Source organism: Triturus cristatus, chromosome 12 (genome assembly GCF_964204655.1).
Source record: "Triturus cristatus chromosome 12, aTriCri1.1, whole genome shotgun sequence".
Taxonomy (NCBI): domain Eukaryota; kingdom Metazoa; phylum Chordata; class Amphibia; order Caudata; family Salamandridae; genus Triturus; species Triturus cristatus.
In genome coordinates this window covers 129,140,975-129,156,310 of record NC_140595.1, presented here as the reverse complement: position 1 = coordinate 129,156,310, position 15,336 = coordinate 129,140,975, and the positions used below count along the sequence as shown (strand labels likewise).

General features: G+C 44.2%; 1 protein-coding gene across 5 annotated transcripts in view; it reads left to right on the top strand.

Annotated features, from left to right (window-relative positions):
• KCNJ10 (potassium inwardly rectifying channel subfamily J member 10) overlaps positions 1 to 15,336 on the top strand; it is a 217,507-nt gene that overhangs the window by 110,913 nt on the left and 91,258 nt on the right. Inside the window, exon 1 of one of the 5 annotated variants that reach the window (XM_085637477.1) lies at positions 11,056 to 11,166. The exons of 3 other annotated variants lie outside the window; for them this stretch is intronic. In XM_085637477.1, coding sequence (XP_085493603.1) covers positions 11,110 to 11,166 — 57 coding nt within the window. In that variant the 5' untranslated portion in view covers positions 11,056 to 11,109. Of the gene's footprint in view, positions 1 to 11,055; positions 11,167 to 15,336 lie in introns of those variants that run through there. One more of the 5 variants, XM_085637480.1, reaches the window with a different exon arrangement.

Sequence of the window (15,336 nt, the reverse complement as noted above, 5' to 3'; positions counted from 1 at the left end):
TCGGTTTGGGGCTTCTGACCATCACATAGACATCAACGTATATAAACAATGAAAAAACAGGGAGCATTGTTTGCACGTGTTGGTTACACGACAGGATGCCCATGTGTAAGTGGCAGGTTTTGTCGCCAGCACGGCCCCCGTCACTTGTTTCAGGCCCTCAGCCTGGTCTCCCAGTGCTGAACACAGGTTTTGACAAGATCTTTCTTGTTCTTTTCTATAAAATATTGCTCCAGGGAGGGTACGTTATTTTGCACAGCTTGTTTTAACAATTAAGCTTACAGTTTAACCTGAATTTCCACAGGGGAAGAACAGAAAGTGACCTAGCACGTGTTCAGATGTTTTTACGAGGCGGCAGCGTGTTCCGCCAATGCACGGACAAGCGAGCGTGTCCCTGTGAAACTCAACCCCGAGGCGGACATTTTTGCTGAGGGTGTGCGGGGTCACGTCTGGAGGTCAAGGGGTTCTGTTTCCTGGAGTATGAGTCCCCGCACTGCAGCAGACTTACTTTTACAGACTTCAGTTATGTTAACAATAATTTAAGGACGCATTTGACCAATAATGCAATTTGCTGGAATTACGCGATTCTGCAGCCGTGGCTTTTTCTGCATAATTATGGATTTGCCGTGTAATCCATCACCTATTCGATAATTTCTAGATTTTTTTTTTTTTTTATCGCTTCTGGCTCATACAGATCAAAAGTTACTAAAAACACTGCAACAGGTGTTGCCGAGCAGTCGGAGGCCTTTCGGAAAAGGCACTTTGAATTGCCTTTGCTCAGTGTTAACGCGTAAAAAAAGAAAAAATAATGCAGTAGCCCTGTCACAAATTGTTCCGTATTAATGAGGAGGAGTCGTTATGATCTCCTGAGAGAATTGAACTTAAGTTGAGGACGCATAATTGGTTTGCAACACCTTGTGCATCAGTCCCTAAGGTGCTAAACCCGCTTGGTAATTACACAGTCACGCCCACAATATAGGACGACGCACCATTGGTGGATATACTTATTTGTCGCTTTATTTATTTAGGAAGGTGGGCTGTTGGTGAGCACCCCAGCACGTTCTAAAACCATGAGTAGCCACCATCAACCATATGAACAAGCTGACCAGTATGAGAATACACACACCAAAGAATTCACATTTCAATGGGTTCTACAGTAGTAGGGAGAAAGATTAGAGGGGTTTCACAAAGAGTTAATGTTTAGAAAGAAAAATATTATGCGTAGAAATCAGACTCCACTAAACTTAACATCTGGAATTAGGATGGCCAAGACGGAACTACCCTCTCCGCCTCTGGTGTTTAAGAAACAAGGCTACATAATTGACTACCAGGAATAGAAATGGAAGAAATACTACACTGGCATATTCCAGAAACGTTGGGTTATACCTTGATAACCATACTTGTGAGTTCTATGAGCTAGACATGGAAGTCAGATTTCCGTGACAAGCTGGCGAAAGAAAGACTGTTAGATTTTTATGAACCACAAAATACTCCTCTTGGCCCCACCAACCATGTTCAATTTTACAGCGCTCTGTTTCAGCTCAGGCACTTAGGTTTGTGTAGTTCATTAATTTGAAGCAGCTTCAGGCATGCCCTTGGTGTGTGTTGGTGTGGTTAGAAATAAAAGGTAGTCACATATTACTGCTTCTTTACTGTCGACGTATGAAAATAGTGAAAGATTCTAAGAACCGAAATAAGGGTTTGAGGGCCAGAAATGAGAGCGTGAACCCCAAACACATGCATCTTTTTCCTTTGTTCTCGAGATTCCTTCCAGCATAGCAGCTTCTTTTAGTGTGCGGATTCACATTTCTTTCCCACACATAAATCCATCATGCCTTCCACCTTGGCGACCTCTTCTAGAACCTGATTTAATTATCTGGATTTATGGCTTAGCTTTCCGCAAATGAAGACGTCCATCATCCTTACTTTGACCTGCCTTTATCCTCGCTTGGTCACTTCCTGCCGCCTTCCTATTGTGGCCCTTGTATGTTGCAGAACATCACTTCCCCTGAGCCCCTCTGGTTGCTCTGTTTATCAGATAGAGTAAATCTCTGCTGAGTGCTGACAATTCTGCAGACCTGGGTCCATGTTTTATGCCCCACTGAAGTCACTAACGAAGAAATAAGGTAGAGATGAGGTTAACTTTGGGTCAGTATTCGAGAGATGAACTATTAATCAGATGCCACATGGGGTCAGAAAGTATTAAAAGACCCTAAAGTCCATTTAAGTCCATCCAACATTCAATGCACAAATATGTCAGGAATGTGCTCCACACCAGGCATCACAATGGTGTCTTCTTGCCTGTGATTTGTGAGTGTGATATATGTGGGTGTTGTGTTGTGCTGTGCTGTTCCACGTAAATTATTCAAGCTTGGTTAGGCAGTGCTGGTATTACCTTTGCCACTCTAGGGATGTCTCATTTACCTCTTAAGAATACGTCTGAGGCTTCTCCAGGGGGTGCAGTTTAACCAATAGTCGTTAGCGCTGAATGTGAACAGTGATAAAGTTGTGCCTGTGGGTGAAGAGACAGGTATCGGCACTCATTTTTGGGGACCGGATTTATTTCAGATCATAAGAATTTGACACAGAGAAAGAGAGAAAATATGGAGGAAGAGGAAAGGAAGGGGGCAAGGATGAACATTAACCTGGAAGAGTGAGCTAAAGTGACAGGAAGTAGGGTGGTGGATGAAGGAGGCTCGAGGTGGAACCACTAACAGGCAGCCTTGGTACAAAAGGTTAGACTATAGCCCACAGATGTTTTTTTATTAGGAATCATGAGCAGGGAACTAAACAACTTTGTAAACGTGTAGAGCTGGGTCTGGGAATGGCCAAAAGGGACATCGCAAATTGGCTAGACAGTAAGGGTCGTGCCAAATGTTAGAAAATGGTTTTAAGAATTGATTGCGGAGGACTCTGCTATTAAGGTGCAAAAGAGAAGGGCAGGAGATGCTGTAAATTTGACCACATGGGATTTGATCCTGGTAGCACGGGCCGCGAAGTCAGGTAACCCACCTTCCTGCACCCTTTTTATAGATTATTGTATGGTGTGTTATTAATACCTGTGGAATATATTGATTGAAATGTCCAGTAAGTTAGAAAATGGATGGATGGGACTTTGCCTGAGACATAAAGGAATGCTCACGGCCGCTACCACCACCAGCATGATGCCTTGCCGATGTTTCCACGAGGATAACACCAGGCTTTATTTAAGAACCTAGTATCTACGGCTGATCCACAAATATTATTGTTGTTTGCTCACCTGTATACGTGTAACTGGAAATAAAATAAACACAGGCTTGTATGGTCCACTTTCATGAGAAGCAGTAGACTTGGTGTTCAGCAACCCGGCGTTCAGAAGTGTCCATCCATCCATCCATCCATCCATCCATCCATCCATCCATCCATCCATCCATCCATCCATCCATCCATCCATCCATCCATCCATCCATCCATCCATCCATCCATCCATCCATCCATCCATCCATCCATCCATCCATCCATCCATCCATCCCTCCCTCCCTCCCTCCCTCCCTCCCTCCCTCCCTCCCTAGATGGATAGATTTTTTAAAATCAAATTAAGCATTAGGTTTGAAGTGAGCATTAGCCACTGGAGTTGGCAGAAGGTGCAATGTCTGCCTCGGCTGTTTTTCTTTTATTGTGGCATGACAAACAATTGATGATCCAGAGACGAATACTCAGCTCCGGTAGAAGTTCACATCACTACAATGCCATGGGGTTGGCCCACAGATGTGCCTTTGAACTGTGATCTTCAATAAGAAAACAAATATATCTGCAAACCAGGTCTGTTCAGGACCATAAGACAAGCGGAGAATTTAGTGACCAGAGGATGCGGGGCGTCCTTCCTTTTAGTTTGTCTGATTTTACTTTCGAATACTGAGTTGCAAAAGATAGTTAGATGAGCATTTGACATAGCAGGGGTTCAATATCTGGAAAGGCTTTAAATTGTGTCGACTCAGTTGTTCCCAGGAGAATGATTTAGATATGGATACCAGAAATCTAAATATATTATTACTTGGTGAATGGACTACACCATAGCATCAAGTACTTCAGACAATTAGAGAAGTGCTTCCAGTTTGACCCTGTATGTTTCATGTGAGGGCGTAAGCTGAGCCTTGACTACAAACCCTAATGCTCGCCCACGGGGAATCCACAGCTGACCACTCAGATGCTTAGGAATGTGCAGTAAACCTTCCAGAATCACACAATTTGGCAAATTGTATGAAGTGTCAATAATTTTTAGGTTGAACCTTGGCAGCGCATGCCTGCTATCCGCCCATATTTGTCATTGGCTTGTGTCATTGTCCTTCATAAATGCTGACTTCTGATTCGTTATTAGGCTTGTTAGTCCCTCCTTAGTACCGTCTTGTCTTCATTTGTAACCTCCCATGAGTACTGGACCTTTTACTTCGGTTGTTACACAATACGTCTTCTTTAGTCTGTAAGCACTATTTTCTTTAATGAGTTTCTCTTACTGCAGGAGTTTGTTTATTTAACTCGTTGCAAAAGGGGAGCTCTTCAGGGGCCATGGGAGACAGAAGGGGGCAACTCAGCGATGGTTTCAAGCATTTGAAAGACAATATGTCTCGCATTTGCGAGTGTTTAATCTATTGGCATTGTAAATGACAATGCTTTTTATTTATGTTCTAAAAACCAAAACATAAATATAAGGCATTGTCCTTTACAATGCCAATAGCTCAAACTCGCGTAAATGCGAGACCTATTGCGTTGCAGATGCTTGTTTGAATATTGACTGAATATGTGATCACCATTGAATCACTTTTGACTCTCCAAGTCAAATTTATAAACTTCCAACTAGACTTTACACCATGTTCCTGCAGTCTTTAAACTCATGCTTAGCTGGATTAGGAAGGACATTTTTTCAATTTTCTTGGCCGCAAAAAGGAGAAACAGAATTCGCTCACAGGGTGCTGTCCGGTTATTGATTTGCTAAATTCTGAAGAAACGTGTTTATGGTGGTCGGTGAAGTGATGCCGAATTCAAAATTTGCGAACATACGTGACAAGCATTTTCAATTCTATTAAGGACAAGGAGGCGAGGATTATGCTTTCTCATTTCTTTATTAGAAATGCTCAGAAGCCAATTCGAAACACAGTAGATAAAAGAAAAACTACAGTACCCATGAACACCAGGGTATCACGTGACCAACCATAGAGACCATAGTATAAAAGGTCATGTAGAAAGTATCCCATCCTCTTTCTTTGGTGAGGAAAAACAGTTCAAGTTAAAACAGGAAGTCCAAGAAAAAACGTTGAACATCAGGGATAGAAAAACCATCAGCAGCAGCAGAAGTCCACTTCGAAGAACACAGGACTCGGCAGCAGTAGCACATCGGAAACAGAAGAGCATCGAAGACCGGATAAGGCAGAAGGAACAGCAACACCGCTACTTCGGGTCAGAACCTGAAAAGAGACATACAGCCATAATACACACCCAGTATATAGAATAAAGTCATAAATAGGGGAGGTAGAGAAATAGTGAATTGCATTAAACATAAGTCATATGCAAAAAACAACAGTATAAATGCATAACATGTGCAAAAAACAATAATCACGGGTGGGATAATCCTCGCCTCCTTGTCCTTAATAGAGTTGAAAATTCTTGTCACGTATGTTCGCAAATTTTGAATTCTATGTCAGGACAGGAGGCTCCGATTATGCTTGTTCAAAGCTGATCCACCACCACAGTAGCAATATGATCAATTGGTTTGTAATAAAATGTTTTGAACACTGAATCAGAAGACCAATCTGCGGCCTTCATTATGTCCACTAAAGTAACACCCATGGAGAATGCCTTAGAAGCCATAGCCCCACGTGTTGAATGAGCACCAAACATGGAAACATCAATGCCTACTTCAGACATGAGCCATCTAACCCAGCGAGCCAAAGTAGCTGGGGTAACAGGGCGAAAAGGCTTCTGTAAAGCAATCAACAGTTGACCATGCATATCTGAACGTAAAGGAGCAGTACATACCTCATAATCCTTGACACATTGAACAACGCAAAGGTTGGGATGATTAGGAAAAGAAGGATAGGTAATCGTGGAAGTATTTGTTTTGGTACGTTTGGAAAGACGAAAAGTGACACCCTCAGGTGTAAAACTTCGACCTACCAAGTCCAAAGCCCGAACATCAGACACCTGTTTGCAAGAAACAAGGCATAACAACATGGTCAGTTTGGCTGACAGTTGCTTACGGGAAAGCAAAGAATTGGAAGGCCAGGCGTCCAAAAACTTCAAAACGATGGATACATCCCATAAAGACACGTACTTAGGAGCAGGGGGTTTCGACAGACAAATACCCTTAAGCAATTTGGCAATCAAAGGATGCTCACCCGCAGGTTTACCATCAATCTGAATATGAGCCGCCGAAATGGCAGAACGAAAGTTGTTGACAGTGCAATCAGCCAAACCGGAGGAAGCAAGAGAGGCTAGAAAATTAATGATCAAAGAGACATCCGCTGAAGAGGGATCAGCCTCCCGTTGAACACATCAGTCACACCACCGCTTCCAGGACCCTCTGTATCGTTTATGAGTATTGGGAGACCAGGCGTCACTAATAAATTTGGAAGCGTCATGTGAAAGGCCTGGGACCGACCAGCGATCCCTGAGATTCGCCACGCTAGCAGAAGGAGATTGCCTGATAGAATCAGGGGATGCGGATTGCCGAGAGGGTCCAGCAAAAGATTCCACTTCTGGGGAAGAAGGAGCGGCACTGCACAACACATCTCCAGGAGAACCGGGAACCACGCCTAAGCCCTCCACAGAGGAGCAATCAGAATTAGGTCTGCCTGATAACGTTTCGTGCAAGCCAAGACCCTGGGAATCATCATGAACGGGGGAAAGGCATAGCACAGAACCGATGGCCAAGTCTGTAGAAACGCATCCGTGGCCAGGGCCTTCGGATCCGGCCTCCAGCTGAAAAACAGAGGAAGTTGAGTGTTCAGGCGAGAGGCGAACAGGTCTAAGTGGCACTGACCCCAGATCCGGAGGAGAGAGCGGAAAATGCGGGGATGAAGCCGCCAATCGCTGAAGTCCCGAAGGTGGCATGAATTCCAGTCCGCAATCTGATTGTGGCGACCAGGAAGATATTCGGCAATAACAGTGATCTTCTGTTGCAGACAGAAGTGCCAAAAATCTTTGGCGATCTCCGCCAATATCCTGGATTTTGTTCCCCCTAACTTGTTGACATACCGAACCGCCGAAATATTGTCCATGCGGAGAAGAATGCAACAATCGGATCGAAGAGGAGAGAAACACCGGATCGCAAATGATCCCGCCAGGAGTTCCAGGCAATTTATATGGAGCGACAACTCCTGGGAGGACCAACGATCCCCGTCGAGAAGGGACCGCACCGTGCTCCCCAACCCCACAGGCTGGCATCGGACTCTATCACGAGATCCGGAGATGAACCGAACAGGGCTCGCCCATTCCAAGCGTCCATGTGGTCTAACCACCATTGCATCTCCGTCCTCGCTTCCTCTGAAAGAGGAATTAGATCGGAATAGCGAAGGCCTTTCTGGAGATGACGGATCTTCAAACGTTGAAGTGCCCTGTAATGCAATGGACCCGGGAAAATCGCCTGAATGGAGGACGCCAACAGACCGACAACTCGTGCTAACGATCTCAGTTACACAGTCTGTCTGGAAATAACTGAATTCAACTCCCTCTTGATGTATCGAATCTTTTGATTGGGTAAGAGAAGTTGACATGAAAGAAAATTGACCTGGAAGCCCAGAAAATCTATCACCTGCGAGGGAATCAAGACTGACTTCTGAGGGTTTACCAGAAAACCCAGAGATTGCAAGAGGTCGATAGACCACTCCAAATGTGTCAAGACCTTGAGGGGACAGTCTGCCAAGATGAGAATGTCGTCTAGATTTATTATTATCCGAACACCCCGAGCGCGCAAACATTCCACGACGGGCCTCAGAAGTTTTGTCAAGCACCAAGGTGCTGACGAAAGGCCGAACGGGAGAACTTTGTACTCGTACCAATTTCCCTGCCAATAGAATTGCAGGAACCGCCGATGTGGCTCGAAGATGGGAATCGACAAGTACGCATCTTTGAGATCCAGGCGAACCATCCAATCTCCCTCGCGAAGAAGATCGCGCAACAGATGAATTCCCTCCATCTTGAAGTGTCTGTACACAACACCTCCGTTGAATTCCCTCAGATTGAGAACTAGGCGAGAGCCGCCCCCTTTCTTCTGCACCAGAAAAACCGTGCTGATGAACCCCTGGGGATGGCGAACAGTTTGAATGATTGCCCCCTTTGCCAGGAGAGAATCGATTTCTGCAGAAATAAACTCCTGGTCTTGAAGAGAGAAATACAGAGGAGAGGGAGGGAGGGGTTGATGTTGGGGCTGCTAAAACTCTATTTTGTAACCCTGAACGGTTTGCAGCACCCAAGCATCTTTGGAGATTAAACGCCAATTGTGCAGAAAAACTTGTATTCGGCCCCCCAGAACCACATTGGAAGCCGGAATCAAGCTCACCGGAAGTATTGGAATCCTGGTAGCCGCCTTGGTTTCCGCCGGAACGTCCCTTTTTATATTGACCTCTCCCTTTGCGAGAGGGATAGAACGGGTGCTGTAGCCTGAATCCTGACCACCGCCTCTTTGGGACTGGAATCCTCTCTGGGAGTTGTGAGAGCCACAGCCGAATGAGCGTCCCCGATGTCGTCCGGCCCTGGCAAAAACCGGTCGAAACGCTCGCCGCGGCGAAGCTTGAGCCTTATCAAGGCTGCTGAAAGTTGCCACAAACTTCGTCAGTTCTTTCAAAAAGGGATGTCCGAACAACAGCCCCTGAGCTAAAGGGCCGGACTCGGATGAGGAGAGCTCCGCCAGTTTGGGATCCAATTTATGGAGAATAGAACGGCGTAGCTCACTAGAAATTGCACAGTTGGCATTGCCCAACTGGCAAATAGCCCTCTGAGACCACTCAATAAGTTTGTCAGGGTCAACAAGGGCCGAAGATTCTTTGGCTAAAAACCCGAGGTCTAAAATCTTCGTGAGAGGCCCTAGCAAATCCAGCAACTTGTCCTGGCAGGAACGCCAGGATCTGTCAAGACCCTTTTTGGGGTCTTTGGCATATTTTTTGAGATAGGAAACCATTGTGGGATCAATCTCTGGAGTATCCGCTAAGTGGTCTGCGAGATCCGGACGCGCACATTCGGACCGAAGGCGGGCCCTGACATCCTTCTCAAAGAGTTGTTGAATATGAGCTTGAACATACTCCGCCACAGCAGGGGATGGAAGCCAAGAAGAAGAATGTGGATGAAAAATGTCCGAAGGCTCGAAAGTTAAAACGGGAGGATGTGAAGGAGCATCCACATAATGCTCCTTACGCGACTTCTTACGCGGCAGAGGAACATCCTGATCAGTGGAAGCTGAGGAATGCGTACCATCAGTGTCCGTGACATTACTGGTGGATGCCGAAGCGCCCCCCGAGGCCAATTTGGAAGACTTATCAGAGGCTAAAGTTTTGGCCAATTTCTTAAAGTCCGACCTATGAGGATTAATAGGAGACTTAGAAGACGCACGTGTGGAGGGCAACCAGCCCTGTTGTTTGGCATAATGAGTCAAATGATGCTTCAAGGGATTGATAGCACAAGCAAGTGCCTTATTAACTGAGTGTTGCACACCCTGATCCAAAGCCTCAACCAAATCATGCTCCGAAAAGCCAGAGGCGTCATCCTCATAATAATAGTCATCTTCATCCAAATACTCATTCATAGTGACACAAAGTGTTACAATAATGCCCACAAGATGACAAAATTCTGTAATGCCAAAAGGCACAATGCAGGGGGAGTGAACAACCCCTCAGCAAGCCAACAGTACAGGAAAAAACCTGCACACACTGTTAATAATTAAATGTGGAGGGAGGGCTTGCTGAAAAATAAACACTCTAGGCAGAGCCTGTGCTTTGTTGTACAGCCCAAAGCAATTTCCTATGCAAAAGGCGTCAATGGGGCTGAAAACGCGAGGCTGTGGGCAGTTGTTGAGGAGAAACAACCTTCATAAGGGAAATCCCCGTGAAACACGGAAGAAAAACCTCAAAATGGCCGCCGCGCATGCGCGGTAACGGCCGCCTCCGTAAACATAAAGAGGAGGTCGCGCACAGGGCGCGAGTCCTCCAGCCCCTGTCTCCCGCTCCACAGAATGATTTTTAAACGCGGGCGCAAAGCGCCCGAGCACCGGGGGTGAGACACACACCCCCGCCACATGCGCAACAGAACCGGCGAAACCGCCGAAAACGAAAGCTGAGAACAGCCAACCTGCAGAGCGCGCGGAAGTCTAAGCAAGCGCGAGCACTAACAAGACATTCAGCAGAAACCACAAAGCATTAAGTAAGTAATATGAAAGAAGCACTTAACTGGCAGCAAAGAAAGAGGATGGGATACTTTCTACATGACCTTTTATACTATGGTCTCTATGGTTGGTCACGTGATACCCTGGTGTTCATGGGTACTGTAGTTTTTCTTTTATCTACTGTGTTTCTAATTGGCTGCTGAGCATTTCTAATAAAGAAATGAGAAAGCATAATCGGAGCCTCCTGTCCTGACATAGAATTAGCCCACAATCATCTAACAAAGCTTTTCACATCAGGCAGAATGTATTCCCCCCCGAGTGTAGAAGGCCCTAGATGGTGGCTCACGGAAGGACTAAGTCAATGGATCAGGTTTTATTTTAGTAAGCCACTAAAGCGAGCCCGCGCCATGTTGTTTTGGGAAAAGGAACCCTGTCCTCGTGTTTCTTTCCTGTTTATTGTACTCTAGATGCAAATGCCCATGTCGCAACAACCCATTGCTTTAAGAGAAGGAAAGAATGCCTGTGAAGAGAAATGCCTTGGTTCATGAATACATTAGCTCAACTGTTAAAATAAAACTTTTCTTTCATTTGTGTCCCAGAAACCTGTGTTCAAAGCGTGCGCTGTTTGATGTTTGAAACGGGGGCATACGCACCGTTACTAAGAGCATGACCTTCCGGGTCACCATACGTAGCCGCGCAGTGACGGGAGTGACTCGGTTGGAGGAGCTTATTTAATTGCGTGTTTTTTTCTCTTTTGCTTTGTAATGCAAATGTGTTCTGGGAACTCCAGGACAACACACGACCTCGCTTCTGTGAAACAGGTTTTTAAAACTACTGTTGTTTTAACTTCTAACATTTTTTTGAACCATTTTACCCTGTATTTTCCAGAATTCTATCCATGTGTTCTGAGCACCAGTTGGATTTCAGTTATGTTTTTCCCTTTGTTACAACTTCCCTGCCTGCCCTCGCAGGTCAGGCTGAGGGAGCCAAACCTGATTGGTATTAATGCATGCAGTAATTCTTGTGGTTAATGTTCAATCCCAGCACCATGTTAACTGCCTCCTCGGTTAACCCCCACTCGGCGCTGCACCATGTAATGGCTTGTGAATGCGATATTATAGATTGTCAGACAGAAAATAATACAGTAGGGAAATAAACTTGCTTCAGGTGTCAGTTGAAGGTCACTTTCTGTACGTGATAAGCTTAGTTTCCGTATGTCATGGCACAAGTGAGAATTCCCTTCCGGGTCACTTAGTGGGTTAGTGCAGAGAACCATTTATTACTGGGCTACTTATGGCATCCCCAGGCCATTGATTAGTAAGCATGGCAAGTTAATTTCTCAAGGTAACATGAACATGCTCAGCGTTAGCTCTATTTGCATTTGATAAAAGTTTTTAATAAATTGCAGATATGCTCATGAGCAGAAGGAAAAAGTAAAAGCCGAAATTGAACAAGGCGGGGCTAGGCTAATAGGTTTGACTCTTGCTTTTGAGCTCTGACAAAAGCAATCCAAGTGTCTACTGGAGTGCAAAACAATTTTAAAACGGATTAATCTGTGTATATAAGGAGTAGAAAAGATAAAGAATTACAAGGAATGGTGACAAATTGCACTTTTTTCTGATGTAATTCTAATGGATGCGAAAGGATATATCGAAACAACCAATAACAAGAAGGTAAGACTAAACTACTCGTGGGCTGATCTACGATGTGATTGACAATGTCTCAAATCAATGCTCAAGGTTCCTAAGCCAAAGAAATCAATGACTGAAGGCGGCTGAAACAAAGTCTTTTGGAGTATGTATAGAATACAATATGTTCACCGTGAACGCCATCACCGGTCACGTCTAAAGAGAAGATACAAAATGTGGGTCATAGCAACATGTTAAATACAAAATGGTCAATCATAGCATGTCATGAGCTCCAATTCAAAATTAAAAAAGTATAAAGGTACTTGCAGTAACTGAAATATTCCTGTACATTTCTTACACAAAACCAGACCAGCTCATGTTTACGGAACTGTCCAGGTATTAATTAAACATGAGCTGAATTTCCAATAAATTTCCTAGTTTGCCAAAATGGAATCTCTGCTTAGGTGTTAAAATCTGCGGAGATGCTGGCAAGGCCAGCATTCATTAATTTAAGATAAAACATGGTTTATCACACTGTCTTTCCTTTTATTGGGAGGACCTAAAAATACAGACAGAATTCAAAAATGTATCACATCTTCAGGATAGAGGCCCTAGAATTCTGAGGCTTTCTTAATATGGTGGAAAAGGTCTTACTTTTTCCCTATCGTACAAACTGCTTTTTAGTCCAGTGTTGGATGCCAGGACCTAAAGAAAAACACAACATACACTTGCCCTTCAGTTTTACCCATCTGGCATGTGCCAGACTGCCTACGGTACCAGCCCAGCTCCCCCAGGCCCTCATTCTGGCATGGTGAGCTTTTTGAAGGATAAATGTGCCCAGGAGCTAAACCTTTGCGGTTTTGTCCAGGGCAGATTTACCACCTGAGTTTGAGTTTCGCAGGTTGGGATAAGGGATAAAATGAGGTTATGATTTCAATGCAAGACAATAACTCTACATCTTAGATACAAAATTCTGAATAGGAAAGTTTTCACCTGGGGCAATATCGCTCTGTATTACTTGGTGAAAAGTTATGTAGAGGGAGCTCACCGGCTCAGTGAAAAATTTGAGCTCAGCTTGTAACATATAATTAGGCACAAAAGTCATCTGGGCCTGAGCACACATAACTGGCCCACTTAGATAGAGGCGTATCCCTACCCAACCAGCGGTATTCCATTCCCATTACTGGGCAAGACAAAGGTGAACCAGCTTGCTTAGGGAGGCTATCAGGCATCATTCAGGCTCAACTTCTTTCATTCTGAGGAGGGACCATGCCTCTCCATATAGGAAACAATTGTATGATGACTGGAGCAGTATCCTAGGGGATGCTACCCGTCCAGTTTCGAGTGGCCACGGTGCAAATCCACTCTCTTAGTCTCCCTTAGTCTCGATGAAGGCAGAAGGAAAGTGAGTTAAAAAATATGTCTGCCCGTGTGAATGAAATTGACTACTCTGTGGTATACTGAGCCCTCTGCAGTTCCACACCATATATAAAGGATACATCACAAAATAATTTTCAAAGACCGTCAGGTGTTAGGTGCCATGATTTCAAATTTCAAAGATGCTCACTTTATCAATTTTGGAAGGTAACAAGTTGTGGCAGCCTTGCTGGGATTCAAACCTATAACCCTCTCGTCCCAGGGTTGGCACTCATCACTTCAAATGTAATAACGACTGCCTAAAATCAACATCAGACCAAAAGAGGCACTGCACCATGCCTGCTGAATGGAGAGCGGGAGGGAGTTTTCAAACATTCAATAACCTGAGCTGAACCAAGCACAAAACCAACCATTCAGTTAAAAGAACAACAGACCTATAACGAAGTATGTTCTCTTTTTTAATTTGCCTACCTTATTTCCTATGAGAAAAGTGATGTCTGGTTCCCCTTTGCCTGCTCCAAATCAACCCACCCCCACCCTCAACCACAAAACAGAACATAGGTAGGCACGTGTCATGTTTTTAATTAAAAAAATATGTCCTTGATGTAAATATTCACATTATTGTTCAATTTTACCTCATGTGACAGGTGGCCCGTTAATGTTCATTGCTAGAAACAGTCACTCAAAGATCATGTGAACTGAAGCAAATGAAACAAGAGCTGACAATGTCAATAGGTTTGAATTTTACAGGGTGAAACTTTTGTGAGCTCATAGACAATACAGAGACACCAATAGACTGATGGTGTGGTAATTCATATGAAGGTAGGTGGAACAAAGGGGATAATTGAAAAGTGGGAATAATGGGTCGGTACAGTTCAATTACGATTTTGCATCAGTGATTGGATTATCATTTTCAGCTTGTGTACTCGGATCATCTACTGATATGGGTTGAAGTGAAACATACTACTACTTCACCATTCAAGGGTAAGTCGAAGGTCACCATGAAGGTCTTAAACACCCGCAAAGAACATCCCACGGACTGGAATCCCTTGCCCTATCTTTATTTTATTTGCCAAACTTGTGATGCCGTGTGGTGCCAGCGCTGCAAGCTTGGGGAATCTAAAAGAAAGCAGAGACCTAGGAGGCTCGAAAAGAGACAGAATGCAAAAAGACATTGCACAAAATGTTTACATGAATATTCATGATTTAGCAAATTAACAAGCAGACCTGTTGACTTTGCCAATGCTTGTTGTCAATGTGTTTTCGGTCTCTATATTTTGCTAGCTCATGGTATCTTTTTATATTAGAGTTTCAAAATGTGTGAAATTCTTTTGTTTTGCGTTGCACATCTATGAAATTCTGCATATTTTTTTGCCGAAGACCAGATTGATCAGATAATATCTTCTGGAGACATTTTCGTGTTGAGCCAGTTCCCTGCTAGTGGCTCGTGTGACATTTGAATGCCCTCACGTTCAATTTCCATGTGAGATACTATGACGTTAATTTTGCAAACTTTTGCGTTAGTTAATCCATGTTCCAGAGCAATTCATGATTCAAAAATTGCCTGGATTTGACCATTTTCCGTCTCCAGTTCAGCACTGGGAGATTGCATTAAAGTCAGGATTTTAAATGAATAAGTGGTTTGACCAAACCAATTTATTTGCTGTTTTTGTTGCCAGAATGTATTCAGTTAAACAGTTTGCTTAGAAGGGACCCCTTTTAGATAATGGCAACACTCCATCTGTTTTTTGTTCTACTGAGGTGGAAGATGTGGTGTCCAAGTGTTAGGATAGTGGCATGGAGTAGAGTGCTGGCCAACACATTGCAAGGTGGCCTTCCCCCCGGCGACTCCCGGTTCTTCTTACTTATGAGCGACAACACAACAACATGCTGATCTTGATGTCTCCAATATTGTTGTTTTTGCTTTGATGGTCTTTGTTTGCCGTTAGCTACACAACTAGATTACTGCGTATATTAATGTATTTA